Raw genomic sequence first — 16,976 nt, forward strand, 5'->3', positions numbered from 1 at the left:
GGAGAAGACCAGCAGGCAGTAGAAGAAGAAGAAGATATTGGATTTATATCCCGCCCTCCACTCCAAAGAGTCTCAGAGCGGCTCACAATCTCCTTTACCTTCCTCCCCCACAACAGACACCCTGTGAGGTGGGTGGAGCTGGAGAGGGCTCTCACAGCAGCTGCCCTTTCAAGGACAACCTCTGCCAGAGCTATGGCTGACCCAAGGCCATGCCAGCAGGTGCAAGTGGAGGAGTGGGGGAATCAAACCCGGTTCTCCCAGATAAGAGTCCGCACACTTAACCACTACACCAAACTGGATCTCAGTAAGGGCTCGTGTCCAGAGACAGACAAAAAGGGAAGGGGTCCTCAGCATAAGCAAAGGAAAGTTGTGTTATCTGTGTAATATTATAAAATACATTGGTGGAGGGACATCCTACTCCTACAGAAATCCGGGCAAAACTCTCAGCATAGTTTGGATAATAGCAGGCAACACAGGGAGATTACCAGGACTGGATACATTCTGCAATTCCATGTTGAAACAGAAAAGGGACAGAATTTGGCTCAGGACTTCAAATTCAGCATTCTGAGAAAAGCTATCCTTTTTTTTTTTTTTTTGCATTTTCTTTCTTTATTAAAGCAAGATTTTAAAAATTAACAACTCCAACAAAATCTTTTACACTGTACACACTTAATATCACTTAAACACTGTATCTTCATGTTTTCTTCATCTTCTTCCTTTATTCTTTTCTCAAAGATTAAATAATAAAATTTATAAAATTCACAAGTTAATCTTAGCTCATTATATTAGCTTTACATTATATATTTTAAATCAAATTAGAGCTAAGTTATGCTACAAATAATATAATATATAGCTCAGCCCTTGGAGACCTTAAAATTTAAGCACTGGAGGAGAACAAGACGCCACCTTCCATGGGCTGATTATACCTTGGGGAAACATGCCCAGACACTTACAGCAGTCCCACCACTCTCTAGTATCAGAGAGTTATGTTTCCATTATAAATTGTACCCAAAACCTCATTTTTTAAAGGAGTCAACACTCCTCAAAATCTCTATGGTCTTCAGAACTGCATACACAACTTGCTTTAACTGGAGTAGGGAGAAAGCACTCCTTCCTCTTGTTTACTCTCAATGCAGGGGGAGAAGAATTTAAAGCAGTCAGCAATAATTCACCAGAGGCAGAGTCGTGGGCAGTATGATAAGTTGAACCTAGTTGCACACAAAGTATGCCTGTTTGGAACCAGTGATATCTTATTCCTAAGTCCCGCAGTTTAGCTGCCATGCCTTTAAGATCTCTTCTGATCTTTAACAACTCAGGAGGGAGATGAGGATACACCTGGATCTTTAACCCCTGATAGTCCAAACCACCACTCTCCCTGGCCTCTGCAAGAATCTTGTGTCGTGTTCGAAGATCCTTGAATTCTACCAGCTGTCTCTGCTTTTTGGCATGTCTGCTTATGAAGCTCTTCTAATTCATCCAGATGTTGGGTCACAGGTTGTAGCATTTCTATTATATCATTTCTCAGTTCTTCCCACTGTTTGGTTAGTGCCTGCATTAAAAAATTTGCAGTGAGAGGAGTCTCTTCAGCCATTGACTCACCCCTCCCCAGCATTGTGGAGGAGGTGGATGGTATGTCTGGAGTCGGAAAAAGGTCTGTTAAACGCCGCATTTTTTCTTCTTTGTTTTTGTCTTTCTTTCCCCCTTTCGGAGCCATCTTTTAAACTTTAAATTTTGATGTTATAGGGGATAAAAATTATTTTTTAAGCAGGTTGAGTAAGAGCTGGGCAATGGCTTCCAACCCGGAAATGGGTTAAAGCCACTCCCCTAAGCAAGCTATCCTTTTTGAATACGCATACTTCTAGAGAATTATGAGAATGACAATGAGAAGGAGAAGAAGGAGAAAAAGAATAGATTTATACCCTACCCTCCACTCAGAGTCTCAGAGCAGTTTACAATCTCCTTTTCCTTCCTCTCCCCACAACAGACACTCTGTGAGGTAGTTGGGGTTATGAGATTTCTCAGAGAGCTGCTCTTGAGCAGAACAGCTCTGAAAAATTATGACTGCTCCAAGGACACTCCAGCAGGTGCATGTGGAAGAGTGGGGAATCAAACCTGGTTCTCCCAGATAAGAGTCCGCACACTTAACCACTACACCAAACTGCCTCTTTTTTTTTTTTAAGGACCGTGACCACAGAGCAAAGTACAAAGATATAGACAAGCTGGAATGTGTCCAGAGGAGGGCAATTAAAATGGTGAGGAGGTTGGCAACCAAGTCCTATAAGGAAAGGCTGAAGGAGCTGGGTATGTTTAGCCTGGAAAGGAGACAACTAAGAAGTTATATGATAACCATCTTCAAGTACTTGAAAGGCTGTCATGATCCTAGGCCTAGTGTGGCCTACAAGCTCCAAGGAAGTCTATATTAGAGTAGCAACCTGGTGTACATCTCCCAAGATCCATTCTGTCCCTCTGATTGAGTGGGCAGAAGTTCTGGAAGGAAAACTTGCCCAATGGAGAATAGAGGGAAGGGAACCTTGGATAAGAGGCCTAGCAAGAGGAGGAGGAATGTTGGAATTAGAAGGAGGTAATGTTTAGTTAGTTGCATCAGGGCTTTTATTTTCTCTGTAGCACCTTTACTGCTCTTTCCTTGTTCACTGTTGAAGTAAATAATTAAAACACACTTGTTTGTTCTTGAGCACTTACAATAAACATTATTGTTATACAGCCTGAATCATCAATTCTCTTTGTTCATGGTTAAAAGGTATTTGTTAGGAAGGAAGACACAGGGGTTGGGTGGGTGCTCTGGACCCTTCCAGACAGACCCATACCAATGTGGTGGCAGCCAATAAAGATCCTTCTGGGCCCTCGCTTGTGACATTGTCATACAGAGGATGGTTCAGAGTTGTGACCCCAGGTCAGACCAGACCCAATGGGTTGAAATTAAAGCAAAAGAGTTGTTAACTAACAATTAGGAAGAACTTCCTTACAGTTAAAGTGGTTCCTCAGTGGAACAGGCTTCCTTGGGAGGTGGTGGGCTCTCCTATTTTGGAGGTTTTTAAACAGACGTTAGATGGCCATCTGATAGCAAGTACTCAGGGCAACTCCTCTTCAGATGTTTTTCACTGCTGCAAAGGAAACATTTCTTCTTCACTTTCAGCACTCTCTCCTCCAGTGTCTGTTGCCAGCTCGAGGCGTCTTCTACACGCTCCAGATCCGGCTTCTGCTGGCTTTGACGAGCATGGGCTGCCTGCTCTCTGCACTCTTGCTGTCTTTGGTCTTCTGCCAGAAACTTGCCAGTCACATAGTTTAGAGTGAGTTTATCAGCGAATGCCCTCAAATGCTATTAACAGCATATCAAGTCTTTCATGCAGAGAGCTCAAAATAATGTACACTTTATTATTTATTTATATTCCGACTTATATCCCGCCCTTCCCACCGAAGTGGCTCAGGGCGGCTCACAACATGTAAACTTACATAAGTTTAGCTTAAAAACAATTTCATAGTAACAGTTAAAAGTTTAGCTTAAAAACAATTTCATAGTAACAGTTAGAACAATAAATTAATAAAACATAGAACATAAAAACCAGCGGTCTGTCAAATGCATTCTAGCTCCATCCAGAAATTCTCAGTGTCAGTTAGTTGTTGTAGGCCAGCCGGAAGAGGACTGTCTTACAGGCCCTGCTGAACTGCCCTAGGTCCCGCAGGGCCCTCACCTCCTCCGGCAGCTGGTTCCACCAGTAAGGCGCTGTTATCGAGAAGGCCCGATCCCTGGTGGATTTCAGACGGGCCTCCTTTGGCCCGGGGATTACTAGCAGGTTTTGTGAGTCCGATCTTGGTACTCTCTGGGGAACGTGTGGGGAGAGACGGTCCCTAAGGTAGGCAGGTCCTAGGCCATATAGGGCTTTAAAGGTAATGACCAACACTTTGTACCGGACTCGGAATGTTATTGGCAGCCAGTGCAGATCCCGAAGCCCCGGCCGAATGTGCTTCCATCTTGGGAGCCCTAATAACAGCCGGGCAGCGGCATTCTGCACTAGCTGCAGTTTTTGGGTTCGGCACAGGGGTAGCCCCATGTAGAGGCCATTACAGTAGTCCAACCTCGAGGTGACCGTGGCATGAATCACCGTTGCTAGGTCGTCGTGCTCCAGGAAAGGGGCCAACTGCCTCGCCCGCCTAAGATGAAAAAATGCAGACTTGGCAGTGGCTGCTATCCGAGCCTCCATTGTCAATGAAGGCTCCAATAGTACCCCGAGACTTTTGACCCTGTGCGCCGCTGTCAACGGCGCCCCGTCAAAGACTGGCAGGGGGATTTCCCTTCCCGGGCCACAACGACCCAAGCAAAGGACCTCTGTCTTCACCGGATTCAGCTTCAGCCCACTCAGCCTAAGCCACCTAGCCACCGCCTGTAACGCCCGGTCCAGATTTTCTGGGGTGCAGGCAGGCCGGTCTTCCATAAGTAGATAGAGCTGGCTGTCATCAGCATACTGATGGCAGCCCAACCCATACCTTCGGGCAATCTGGGCAAGGGGGCGCATATAGATGTTAAATAACATCGGGGAAAGTACCACCCCTTGAGGCACTCCGCAATCAAGCGTGTGTCTCTGGGACAGTTCGTCCCCAATCACCACCCTTTGTCCCCAACTGTCAAGGAAAGAGGAAAGCCATTGTAAGGCCAGCCCCTGAATCCCCGCGTCGGCAAGGCAGCAAGACAGCAACCGATGGTCGACCGTATCGAACGCTGCCGATAGGTCTAACAGCATCAGCACCGCCGAGCCGCCTTGATCCAGATGCCGTTGAAGGTCATCCACCAGGGCGACCAGCACTGTCTCCATCCCATGGCCCAGGCGAAAGCCAGACTGGCAGGAGTCAAGGACAGAAGCGTCCTCCAGGAAACTCTGTAGCTGCAACGCCACTGCCCTCTCAATAAGTTTGCCCAAAAAGGGCAGATTCGAGACCGGCCGATAATGTGCCAATTCGGCCGGGTCTAACGTTGTTTTTTTCAAGAGGGGACGGACCACCGCCTCTTTAAGCGCTGATGGAAAATGCCCCTCCAATAGGGATCTATTTATGATATCCTGTATAGGATATCTCAGCTCCCTCTGGCAGGTCTTAATAAGCCAGGAGGGGCACGGGTCCAATTTGCAAGTTGTTGGGCGTGCAGATAGGAGGATCCTGTCAACTTCTTCCAGGCTGAGAGCACTGAAGCCGTCCAGAACACGATCCGAAGACAGGCACGGAGCCTCAGGTTCGCTAACTGTATCTAATATGGCAGGGAAGTCGGAACGGAGTGACGCGATTTTATCCGCAAAGAAATTTGCAAAAGCCTCACAGCCAATTTCCAATTCGTTAGAATTTATTCTGCCCTCTGGCAGTGTTGTAAGAGTCCGAATTATATTGAACAGTTGTGTCGGGCACGAAGTTGCAGACGCAATCTCGGCCGCAAAGTATGTTTTCTTTGCGGCCTTGACTGCCATCTCATAGGACTTCATAAACTCTCTATAAGATGTTCGAGTCGCTTTGTCTCAAGTACGCCACCATTGCCTCTCTAGTCGTCTGAGTCCCCGTTTCAAACACCGCAACTCCTGGTTATACCAAGGTGTCGGCTTTGAACGAGGGCGCAGAGGACGCCTAGGTGCGATCTCATCAATGGCCCCGGAGAGCCTATCGTTCCAAGACTCCACCACGTCATCAAGAGAATCGCCAGGGGGCCAGGGATCCCGCAGAGCCATCAGGAACCGTTCTGGGTCCATCAGGCTCCGCGGGCGAGCTAAAATCTTCTTCTGGAATTGTTTTACCTCTTTGTTCCAACTCCTGGAAGCATGCAGATAAGCTGTTGAGATGGTCTCTCACCGTCTCTCCGGCCAGCATTCTCTTTCAATACAGCTTCCTCGTCAGAGATATCAGCGAGCCAGCTGTTGTCTGCACGTAGACGGCCTTGAGTGCGTCCCAGGCTTCCTTCACCTGTTGTTTTCCTCTGACGTGCACCAACTGGTCATCAGAAATACTCAATATTATTGTTGCAAGAGCCTTCTAGTCCTGAACAACATCTTCAGGTGTGGGGTCCGAAGGAGCAGATACACAGTTCCACAGCCCCTCTTGTTTAAGGAAATGTTCAGTACGTAATGCTCACACATTATAGTTAGTAGGAGTTAGCTTTTCTATCAGCATTGTAGCCGCTGCTGTAGCCATCCTGCTCAGCACCTGCTTCTCAGCTACTGCTGTTCTCCTCCACTGAGGCAGCTTCCTCCTTGCCCCTGGAGCACTCCTGGGTCCTTCTCCACCACTCAGCTCTTCTACTCACGGCACTCAGGCGCAGCGGAAGTGTGCTTGGCCCATAACCCTGTTGGTCTTCCGCGTTTATTGAGTAAGAGCTCTGAAGACGCCAAGAAATCTAGTCTTGTACACAGCTGTGATTAAACTAGCTATATACAATGTATTTACAATTATGATACAAACTGTCAAAATGCTCTGCATACAATTCACCATCCAACCTCCACAAGTAGCATAGCACTTCTGTACATTTATACAAGTTCTCCAGGTGATGGACCAATCAGGTTTGTGCTAAGTCATGCTCACCTCAGCCTGGCTGATGCAATCTGGCAGTCTGCCAAATGCCCCTGCCAGCCAGATTATCTACTGTCATTTAGATCTTGTGCTGTCAGCAGTGGTCGGATGCCTGCACATATACTAACATGCCCATCCCAAACTTAATTGGTTTAACAAACATCCCTCAGGCTGCCATCCTGGACTGGAGTTTTGTGTCAGGACACTGTTATCTATGGCAAGCCCAGAAAGGCTGTGTTGGGATAGTCTGACATGTACTCAGAGGCAACTCGGTATAGATAATTTTGAGGTAAAATCAGTACATGCACGAACTCTAGTTCTTATGTTTCAGGCTAATGAGAGTTTATTAAGCTATTCACAGTTACTTAAATCTTTATGTTGAGAGGCTTGTGTTCCAAGAGAGCCAGTTTGGTGTACGAGAGCCAGTTTGGTGTAGTGGTTAAGTGTGTGGACTCTTATCTGGGAGAACTGGGTTTGATTCCCCACTCCTCCATTTGCACCTGCTAGCATGGCCTTGGGTCAGCCATAGCTCTGGCAGAGGTTGTCCTTGAAAGGGCAGCTGCTGTGAGAGCTCTCTCCAGCCCCACCCATCTCACAGGGTGTCTGTTGTGGGGGAGGAAGGTAAAAGAGATTCTGAGCCGCTCTGAGACTCTTCAGAGTGGAGGGTGGGATTTAAATCCAATATCTTTTTCTTTCCCAAATACTCCAATATACTTCCTTTTGAGTATTCTCTGACTCTTGTGGCTTCCAGAAGGCTAGAACACCCTTTCCTGTACCCCAAACCCTTCTCTTGAAACACCAGTACTCATTTTAAGTTTTAAACTGACTCTTTAGGTTTCTACAGGCAATTTCTAATCACACCAAATCTCTCCACTCTTCAAAGCTAACTCTCTGCTTGACTGAGTCAGGAAATTCTCCTCACTGGAAGATCTATCCCCTTTCTTTGGCCTGAATGAGAGTCTTCACCTATTTCCCAAACTTCTTTGCCAACCCTCCCCCAGCTTTCCATCTGTCTTAAACTGAAATCACTCAGTCAAGGCAGAAATCTGACTGACTCTCTTCTCAGCATGCAACTCTCAAGTCCTTCTCTGCTCAGCTGATGCTAACCTATCAGATTTCCTGGAGCAGCCTGTCACTCAAGACTCTCTGTTTCTGTGAAGAATTAACACTTTAATGTCATTCAGCAGTTTGTACAGTATTTTTAAGCTTTTAGAAAGTGCTGTTGTGCTGCCTATGCAAGGCTTGGAGAAAGCAGGCATTTAAAGAGACCATGGTCTTTTAAAATGCCTGTCATCTTCTCCAAGCATGGCAATGGCAGCACAACTCAGCAAGTGGACTCAGAAGGCATATGTCTTCTAAGTTCACAAGCTGAGTCACTCTGCTGTGGGGCTTGGAAGATAAGGCTTCTTGGTATAGCTGAATGCACCAGAATAAAAGGAAAGGAAGGATGAGATTTTCCTGGGATCGGCTGTATTGGTAGCTGACTACAGATCTCTGATCTGCATTTGGCTCTAAAATGCCTGAAAAATACTTGTAAGATTTTTTGGGAGGAGGGGGCAGGGGGTATTTTTTCTGATCTGGATAAAGCAAACACACTCCTCTAAAAAGGATTCACAAGGTGCTAAAGGGACAGCACCAGCTGAGCAACAAAGAAGGGAGAACCAAACAGCAAATGCTGTCATTCTCTCTCTCACACACAGCTGAGGTCCAAGGGTGTGTGTGGGGTGGCAACAGAAAGGGGGAAGCATTTCTAATGATGGTGACAACTACGACTGAAACAGTAAGGTTCCAGACCAGAAGTGCTTGGGAAAACATTTTTTTTAGAGGTGTTGGGACTTTATTCAAAAGAACACAAACCATATACTCTTTGTCAGCCCTGGTGTGGGAATGCAGAGGGGCTAAGCATGGGATTTTATTTTATTTATTTATTTGGTAGATTTATATTCCACCCTTTCCCATAATGAGCTCAGGGCAGATTACATACATAATAAAAACAGTTAATAAAAAGTTAAAATTCAGCAATAAAATAATAATATAGGATCAAAACAGCGCAACTCAATCAATATGATATAGGTAGAGCGGGTACATTTTGCAGATTACAACACACACTGTACTAGCAACAGTTTCAGAGTGAAAGCCCAGGCGTACTAAAAACTAACGAGGGAAATACTGGCAAGGGATGCATCCTGCTCAAATCATATTCAAGGATGATGGAGTGATGTCTGTAAAGTGCCTCAAAAGACCTTAGAAGGAGCAAATGAATCAGAACTTGGTAATGGGCAGGACCGTCCATCAAACTGTAGTTGAACTAGTGAGTTTTGTGAGAGAGATCTTAGTGGAGCAACCCCCCCCCCCCCAAGCATGCGGTAAAATTTTAGAGGCTTATTTCTTTGCATTTTTTTTCTTTTGGTCTGTGCTTACACAGAAAGAACATTGGATAACAAATGTTAGCTTAAAGATGTCAATTCAGCTTTCTAATTCAGTCTTTTAGTTCATAACTCAGGACAAGACTTGTGTCACAGAGCCATGTTATTTCTCAGGCTATTACTCTGCACTGAAAAGCTGCACATGCAAACCAATCCAGTACTGAAACAAGGACAAAGAATCCACCTCTCACATCCAGTGTGAGGGAGATGGTTTGTAGCACACTTGTTGCTCTAAACATGGTACCGTAACCAGCTACACACATTTTCAAACAAATGCATGCTTGACTTTGCTTTCTACAGAGGATAAAACAGCCAGTCATTGGGCTGATTTGGTTAGGGAACAGAGATGTTTCCCGTAAGAACTGCTTGTGTCTAATCCCCTGTGGTTTTCAGAAGCAGTAGGAAAGTAGAGATAGCAGAACTGCTCCTCCTTCACTCATTCAAAGGCAATGGCAGAGAAAAGAAGTTTCCCTATCCCATGCAAAACATGAGATTGTTACAATAAAGGTAAATGGTGGAACCAATACTGTTCATCCCTTGTGTTTATGTCTTTAAAGGCTTCAGATCAGTGCCTTCTCTATGTCCTACTGTGTTGCCTGGGATCAAAGAAAAGCATCCGCTTACCAGTAACAGCCAGTAAGTTTCGATAGCACAAGGATACAGAGAGAGGAATTCTCAGTAAATGCTCTATAGCTGTGGGACTGAAAACCAAAAACAGAATCTCCCCCGGCAACCTGTTCATTTGAATATATTATGGTTCCAGTTTGACCCTTATAGTCCCTGTTGTGCGAAGCACTAAATTACCACTGGGGAATAATCTGTAATAATTGTGTGAATGATCTATCATTTGATCTGCAAATCAGAACCAGAAAATGCATACTTTAATACTGCTAAACTCACCTCTACGCTCTGTACTAATATTGCTAAGTTCACCACGATTTGCTGATGAACATAAGTCGTATCTAAAAATACCGGTATGGGAAAACCTTGAAAATGTTAGCCTCGCTCCATCTGGCTTCAACAACAAAACCATTTCAAAATGGCATCAGATTACACTTGGCAAACAGGCTGTTAAACATCAAGAATAAAAGCACAAGAGAAACTGTGTATACACCAAACCCAAGAAATGCCAATAATGTTACCATGTGTTAATGAAACTACACCATTCCTTTGTCACTACCGAGAATAATGCCAATATTTAAATAAGAACTGAAAGTTAAGCGGGAAGCGACAATTTCTGTTATTAACCACTAATTTGTTAACATCAAGAATAATAAAGTGGGCCATTTATTGGACTAGCCACTTCTGTAGAGCTTTCAACCATTGGTGATATGGTTATTCTAAATACTCTCGGTGTATAATTTGACTCAGGCAACATGAGCAAGATTATTTCTAACCAATTTGCAATTTGTTTCATGACAGAGCAGCTTTCCTAAAATCCCTTGCTTCTTCATACATAACTGAAAATCGGATATATTTGTATGCAATTAGACAATTAAAATGTAAGTGGCTGCACGGATGTCCTAAAATAGCTTATTTAGAAACTCTGAAGGAGAGGTAAACCCCTCAAAATAGTATTGGTAAAGGGAATGGAGGCAAAAGGCCAAAGCTGGATGCTCTAGAAAGGGGCCACAGGTCAATGGCAGAGCAAATGCTTTGCACACAGCAGGCTTTGGGTCCAAACACATGCATCAACGAGGACTGAGAAAGGCCTTTGCTTGAAGTCTGCTAGTCAGAGTGGACTTTGCTCAAGCAGAACTCTGCAGAAGTGGCAGAAAAACTCCTAAATAAACACACCCCATTTAAGGCAGTTTCACATATACATATCAAATTTGTTCCTGAGGGTGCAACAAGTTTGGTCATAGTAGCATAATGATGATTAGATCTACCTTTTAACAAACAAAAATGGTTTAAGGTTTTAAATATTTCCATTGTTGCACTAGACCACATAAGTTATTCAGTATCCATGAAATGATTTCATCTCTAAATACAGCCTCTGAAGATCATATTTGATAGAATTAATTTATGATACATTAAGGAATGCTTTAATCTTGAAACACTGGTGTTAATGTGACACTGTAACCACCTAAACAAAAATGAGGCAAAAAAATTACTTTATTGCAATGATCTTGATTTAACCACCACTTCTGTGGTATGGCTGTCTGATGCAAATTAATTTTTTAAAGCCACACTTGCCAGAAAGCAGGAAATTAAAATGAAGTTGTAATATTAACATAACCGCTGTTTTACAAGAAAGCCCTAGAAAACTTTTTTAAAGCTCTTTTTAAAAGTTGTGGAATTATGCATGTTGCATGAAATTCCAGGACTATTTTCTTAGCCTTATCCTTGGAAGATTTTTTTTAATTTTAATAAGCAGTCAATGGCCCCAAACCAATTTTAGTCATGCTGGGAAAAGATACTGTTTATTATTAGCAGCATGTTTGGGGGGGTGGGGGGGAAGATGAGCATTACAATGTAGGAAGACAAACAAAACCCCACCAAAACACACACAAAAGGCAGACAGAAATGTGCATCAAATGCCTACCAATATTTGATCTGCATGCAAGGAAAACCTGTTGTGTATGCAGATCTCTTGTTGCAGTCCATATTCTCATCTAGAACTGCATTCTCACCTACAATCTCTTATGAACTGCAGAAATAAAGTTATTTTACATTTTTATATACAGAGCTAACGTATTTGGTATATCAACTGTATGAATATGGTGAATGGGTATTTTAATTCCATGTTTGAAAACCTTTAGCGCCTTTTCTTCTCAAAACAATCCTGATAATTCTCTGGTATGCTTATGTTCCTTTCCAGATATTACCTCCCTCCAGCTAAGGGTTATTCCACTACTATGGATCAAGCAGAACTCCCTCTGAACAGAGGTTCACCTCTTGTAAAGATTGCAAACTTTTAAGTGCCAGGAGAAAATTCCTATTTTTCCCCCAGAGGCTTGTTAAAATTGTTCATTTAAAAAAATAAAATAAAAGCTAAGATCTCTCATCCCTATTGATAATTTTTACACCGGATGTTACTACTTATGGTTTTACTTTCATGGGGCATTTTTTCAATCAATGTTTTTATTTTTCCCGCTGAGCCCTAACTTTTTATTTGCCAGATTGCTTTTATGCTTTTGTCTGATTTTTATAGCTACCTGCCGATGCTGTTTTTAATCTGTTCTGCACTTGTTTTACAATGCTGGCTCCCTTGCATGAGTTTACTGGGTTTACTGCAACCTTATGCCAGTTTTACATGTATAGTGCACAGTATAAATACTTCCAACAAGTTAAGCACAATTGACACAACATCCCACCTCTTCATAAGACATGTAACATTCCCACAGGGAGGATGGTTTTGTGCCTCTCTTGGTCCCTGGAGGCTGCATGGCACGGCACAGGCAAAGCAGAATGGCAGAGCCCTTGGCAAGTACTTGTGCTGTCTCATTCACTTTCTCCAAGTGCTGCCCATATTTACAGCACCCAAACAACTGGCAGAAAATACTGGAATGGACAGGACAGATCTTTCTATCATGACAAAGCTCACTCACACGTACATGCACAGAAGTATTCCAGATCACCACTCTGAAACAGCCAACTACTTATATTCAAAGGATATGGGGGGCTTAAAGAAAAGCTCTATAACACAAAAGAAAAGGTAACTATAGACTGATATTTCAAGCAAGGAAAGAAAGATACCTACAATTTTGCGCTTGATCATAAAGAGGGGGATTTTTGCATGTAGAGGAGTTACAGACAATTCCTTGTGGACCGTTGATAAATACAATCTTCTTTTAATGTTTCCTAAATCAGTTATTCTGTAAAAGAGAAAAGCAGGAGTGGGGAGGAACAGAGATAGATCTCCATCAATTCAATAACCACTATCTTTGGGCAACTGAAGAAAACTATCATTCATATGCAGAACCTTTATATCAAGGACAGCAAATGGAGAATTTAAGTATCACCCCCTTTACAAGATAAGTAATGAGATTTCTCTCTCAAATTCAAAGTTAGTGGCTACAAGACTGAATATATAAAATCACTTTACATGCTAATTTTATTGCAATGCTCTGCTCTTTTCAGATTTCCATAGCACTTCAACCTAAGAAAGAATTCAATTTGTATGAACTGAGAAGCCACTAGCCTTTAATAATCATGCTTCTTTCAACCCTTTAAGCTTGTGTTATCTTGGGACACACTGTCAACCCGCTAAATAGGAAACCATTATAAGCTTTCTTTGTCTAAAAATGCACCTGCCATTTCATATGGGCCCTTTGTCGGCTCAAAGATAGGTACAAAACTTTTGTATGTCAGCTTCACTTCCTGAGCACATATCTCCAAACCTGAATTAATAAGACACAAGTTTATTGCTAACTATTCAGGTTGTTTCTCAGGTGACACCAAGGACACTGGATCAGAGCATCACTAATAGATTTAGACCACAGCCACGACCAGCTTTGGTTCAGAGTGATAAAGAGGCTCTTTTGTATGTTCTGTTTCCTTGTGATTTCTGAGAACATTCAAACTGGTTTAATTTCTTTCTAGATTTCTCTCAAAAGAAAATGGCTTACTAGCATGAAAACCTGTATTTTTAGGCTGGAAACTGATTCAGCTGCTGTTTTATTGATTCATCGACTGCTCACCTCCTACTCCCTGAGGAGAAACTAGGAATATATTTTACAGGCAACCTCAAACTTGCACTCAAAAAATGTGGGGTACCTCCAGTTATATCAAAAGCAAATCTCCTATTAGGAGATCTGACTTGGGAGCAAAGGAACATGTGCACAAATGAACTCCCTCCACTAAAATGAATGGGAAGCTGTTGCAAGTGGGTAATGTGTGCAGGCGGCTGCTCCTCCTCCACATTTTTTTTAAAAATTGGATTGGGACAAATCATTGTACTACACTTTCAATGAGCAATATGACTTTCCAGGTTCTCTAATGATAAGAAATTGTCCAAGGGACAATTTTATTCATATTGCTTTACTTGAGCTTCTAATAAACTTTCATAAGTAGAGCTCTTTATTGTCTAAATTATTTGTCCATTTGGAGATCCTTGGCTCTGAGAAACGGGATTGATGTTGTTCAGTTGCAGTCGAGTCCGATTCTTTGCGACCTCATGGATCAAGTCACGCCAGGTCCTCCTGTCTTCCACCATCCTCCAAAGTCTGTTCAAATTCATGTTAGTTACATCCATCTCATCTTTTATCGTCCCCTTCTTTTGCCTTCTGTCTTTCCCAGCAAGATGGGATCGCAAATTAAATAAATAAATCACAGCCAGCTATTTAGCTACAGTTATACACAATTATACATTTCAAACCCTTGTTAGATACTTAAAATACTAAATTTATGGAATTAGAAGGAGCAACCCTTTAAATGTGCCATTTATTTATTTCATTTATAGCCTGTCTTTCTCCTCAACAGTGAATCACAGCAGCTTCCACCATTCTCCTCTCCTCCATTTTATCCTCACAACAGCCCTGTGAGGTAGGTTAGGGGAGAGTATGTGACTGGACTAAAGTCACCCAGCAAGCTCTCATGGCAGAGTGGGAATTTGAATCTGGGTCTTCCAAATCTTAGTCCAACACACTAACCACTGTACTACACCAGCTCTCTATCAGTTATGAAAGTCAGGAGTACAGTTTCTAAGTTTTATTTCAAACATACACACACACACCCCTTCATTGAAGTGGTCAAGTTGGTTTAAAGCAATACAAATCAGTAGGTAAACCATATCAGTTTTGTTTTTAAATGTGACCAGCCAAGCCTACTTAAAATGGATCGAAAAACACCACCAAGACCACACCAATAATTAAACAAACAAAACATAATGCTACAGGCAACCATCAACTAAAATTCAAAAGTAAAACCAAGCAAAGGCACAGGAAGGAAAAACAAACCACACACCACTCAATTAATATTGAAATGAAAATGTAAAAAAGTCTTGATCTGGTCCAAGGTATCTAAGTTAACTACTGCTAGAACACAGAGCAAAAGGTAGATCACTGTTATATTTCTAAATCCGAGACATGTCACAAGCAACAATCAAAAGTGATTGGCAAGGTGCTAATTGCACCCATCTTTTTACCTTTCTCTCAAATTTGATATATCTTAAGAACATAAGAGAAGCCATGTTGGATCAGGCCAGCGGCCCATCAAGTCCAACCCTCTGTGTCACACAGTGGCAAAAAATGTTATATACACACATACACTGTGGCTAATAGCCACTGATGGACCTGTGCTCCATATTTTTATCTAAACCCCTCTTGAAGGTGGCTATACTTGTGGCCGCCACCACCTCCTGTGGCAGTGAATTCCACATGTTAATCACCCTTTGGGTGAAGAAGTACTTCCTTTTATCCGTTTTAACCTGTCTGCTCAGCAATTTCATCGAATGCCCACGAGTTCTTGTATTGTGAGAAAGGGAGAAAAGTACTTCTTTCTCTACTTTCTCCATTCCATGCATTATCTTGTAAACCTCTATCATGTCACCCCGCAGTCGACGTTTCTCCAAGCTAAAGAGTCCCAAGCGTTTCAACCTTTCTTCATAGGGAAAGTGCTCCAGCCCTTTAATCATTCTAGTTGCCCTTCTCTGCACCTTCTCTAATGCTATAATATCCTTTTTGAGGTGCGGCGACCAGAACTGCACACAGTACTCCAAATGAGACCGCACCATCAATTTATACAGGGGCATTATGATACTGGCTGATTTGTTTTCAATTCCCTTCCTAATAATTCCCAGCATGGCGTTGGCCTTTTTTATCTTACTTTCTCTGTTTGGAAAACTGGATACCTACCCTGGCAGTGGTCTAAAATTGATTTGAAGTGCTCATGAAGTACATAAGAACATAAGAGAAGCCATGTTAGATCAGGCCAAAGGCCCATCCAGTCCAACATTCTGTGTCACACAGCGGCCAAATATATATATATATATATATATACACACACACACACACACACACTGTGGTTAATAGCCACTGATGGACCTGTGCTCCATATTTTTATCTAACCCCCTCTTGAAGGTGGCCATGCTTGTGGCCGCCACCACCTCCTGTGGCAGTGAATTCCACATGTTAATCACCCTTTGGGTGAAGAAGTACTTCCTTTTATCCGTTTTAACCTGTCTGCTCAGCAATTTCATCGAATGCCCACGAGTTCTTGTATTGTGAGAAAGGGAGAAAAGTACTTCTTTCTCTACTTTCTCCTTCCCATGCATTATCTTATTGGCTCGCCCAACAACTTGTAAATTGGACCCATGCCCTTCCTGGCTTATTAAATCTTGCCAGGGGGATCTTAGATATCCTGTGCGGGATATCATAAATAGATCCCTAACGGAAGGGCACTTTCCAACGCCACTCAAAGAGGCTGTGGTCCGTCCCCTCCTAAAAAAACCATCTTTAGATCCGGCCCAATTGGCACATTATCGGCCGGTTTCTAATTTGCCCTTTTTGGGTAAACTTATTGAGAGGGCAGTGGCGATACAATTACAGAATTTCCTGGAGGACGCTTCCATCCTTGACCCATTTCAGTCCGGCTTCCGCCCGGGACACGGGACGGAGACAGTGTTGGTCGCCCTAGTAGATGACCTTCAACGGCATCTGGATCGGGGTGGCTCGGCGGTGCTGATGCTGTTAGACCTGTCGGCGGCGTTCGACACGGTCGACCATCGGCTACTGACGTGCCGCCTCGCCGACGCAGGGATTCAGGGGTTGGCCTTACAGTGGCTTTCCTCTTTCCTGGAAGGTCGGGGACAAAAGGTCGCAGTAGGGGGGGAGCTATCCCAGAGGCGCACACTTGATTGTGGTGTGCCCCAGGGGGCGGTTCTCTCCCCGATGTTATTCAATATCTATATGCGGCCTCTTGCCCAGATAGCCCGAAGGTATGGGCTGGGGTGTCACCAGTATGCTGATGACACCCAGCTCTATCTACTGATGGACGGCCGGCCGGTCTGCGCCCCGGAAAATCTGGACCGGGCATTACAGGCCGTGG

The 16,976-nt window shown here is 43.4% G+C and overlaps 1 protein-coding gene across 1 annotated transcript in view; it reads right to left on the reverse strand.

The window, feature by feature from the left end:
• Positions 1-16,976, reverse strand: part of CFAP20DC (CFAP20 domain containing) — a 269,093-nt gene that overhangs the window by 167,070 nt on the left and 85,047 nt on the right. The window contains exon 6 of the mRNA XM_060239416.1: positions 12,691-12,805. Within this exon, the coding sequence (XP_060095399.1) occupies positions 12,691-12,805 (115 nt within the window). The remainder of the gene's footprint in view (positions 1-12,690; positions 12,806-16,976) is intronic.

This window comes from Heteronotia binoei, chromosome 5 (assembly GCF_032191835.1).
Source record: "Heteronotia binoei isolate CCM8104 ecotype False Entrance Well chromosome 5, APGP_CSIRO_Hbin_v1, whole genome shotgun sequence".
Taxonomy (NCBI): Eukaryota; Metazoa; Chordata; class Lepidosauria; order Squamata; family Gekkonidae; genus Heteronotia; species Heteronotia binoei.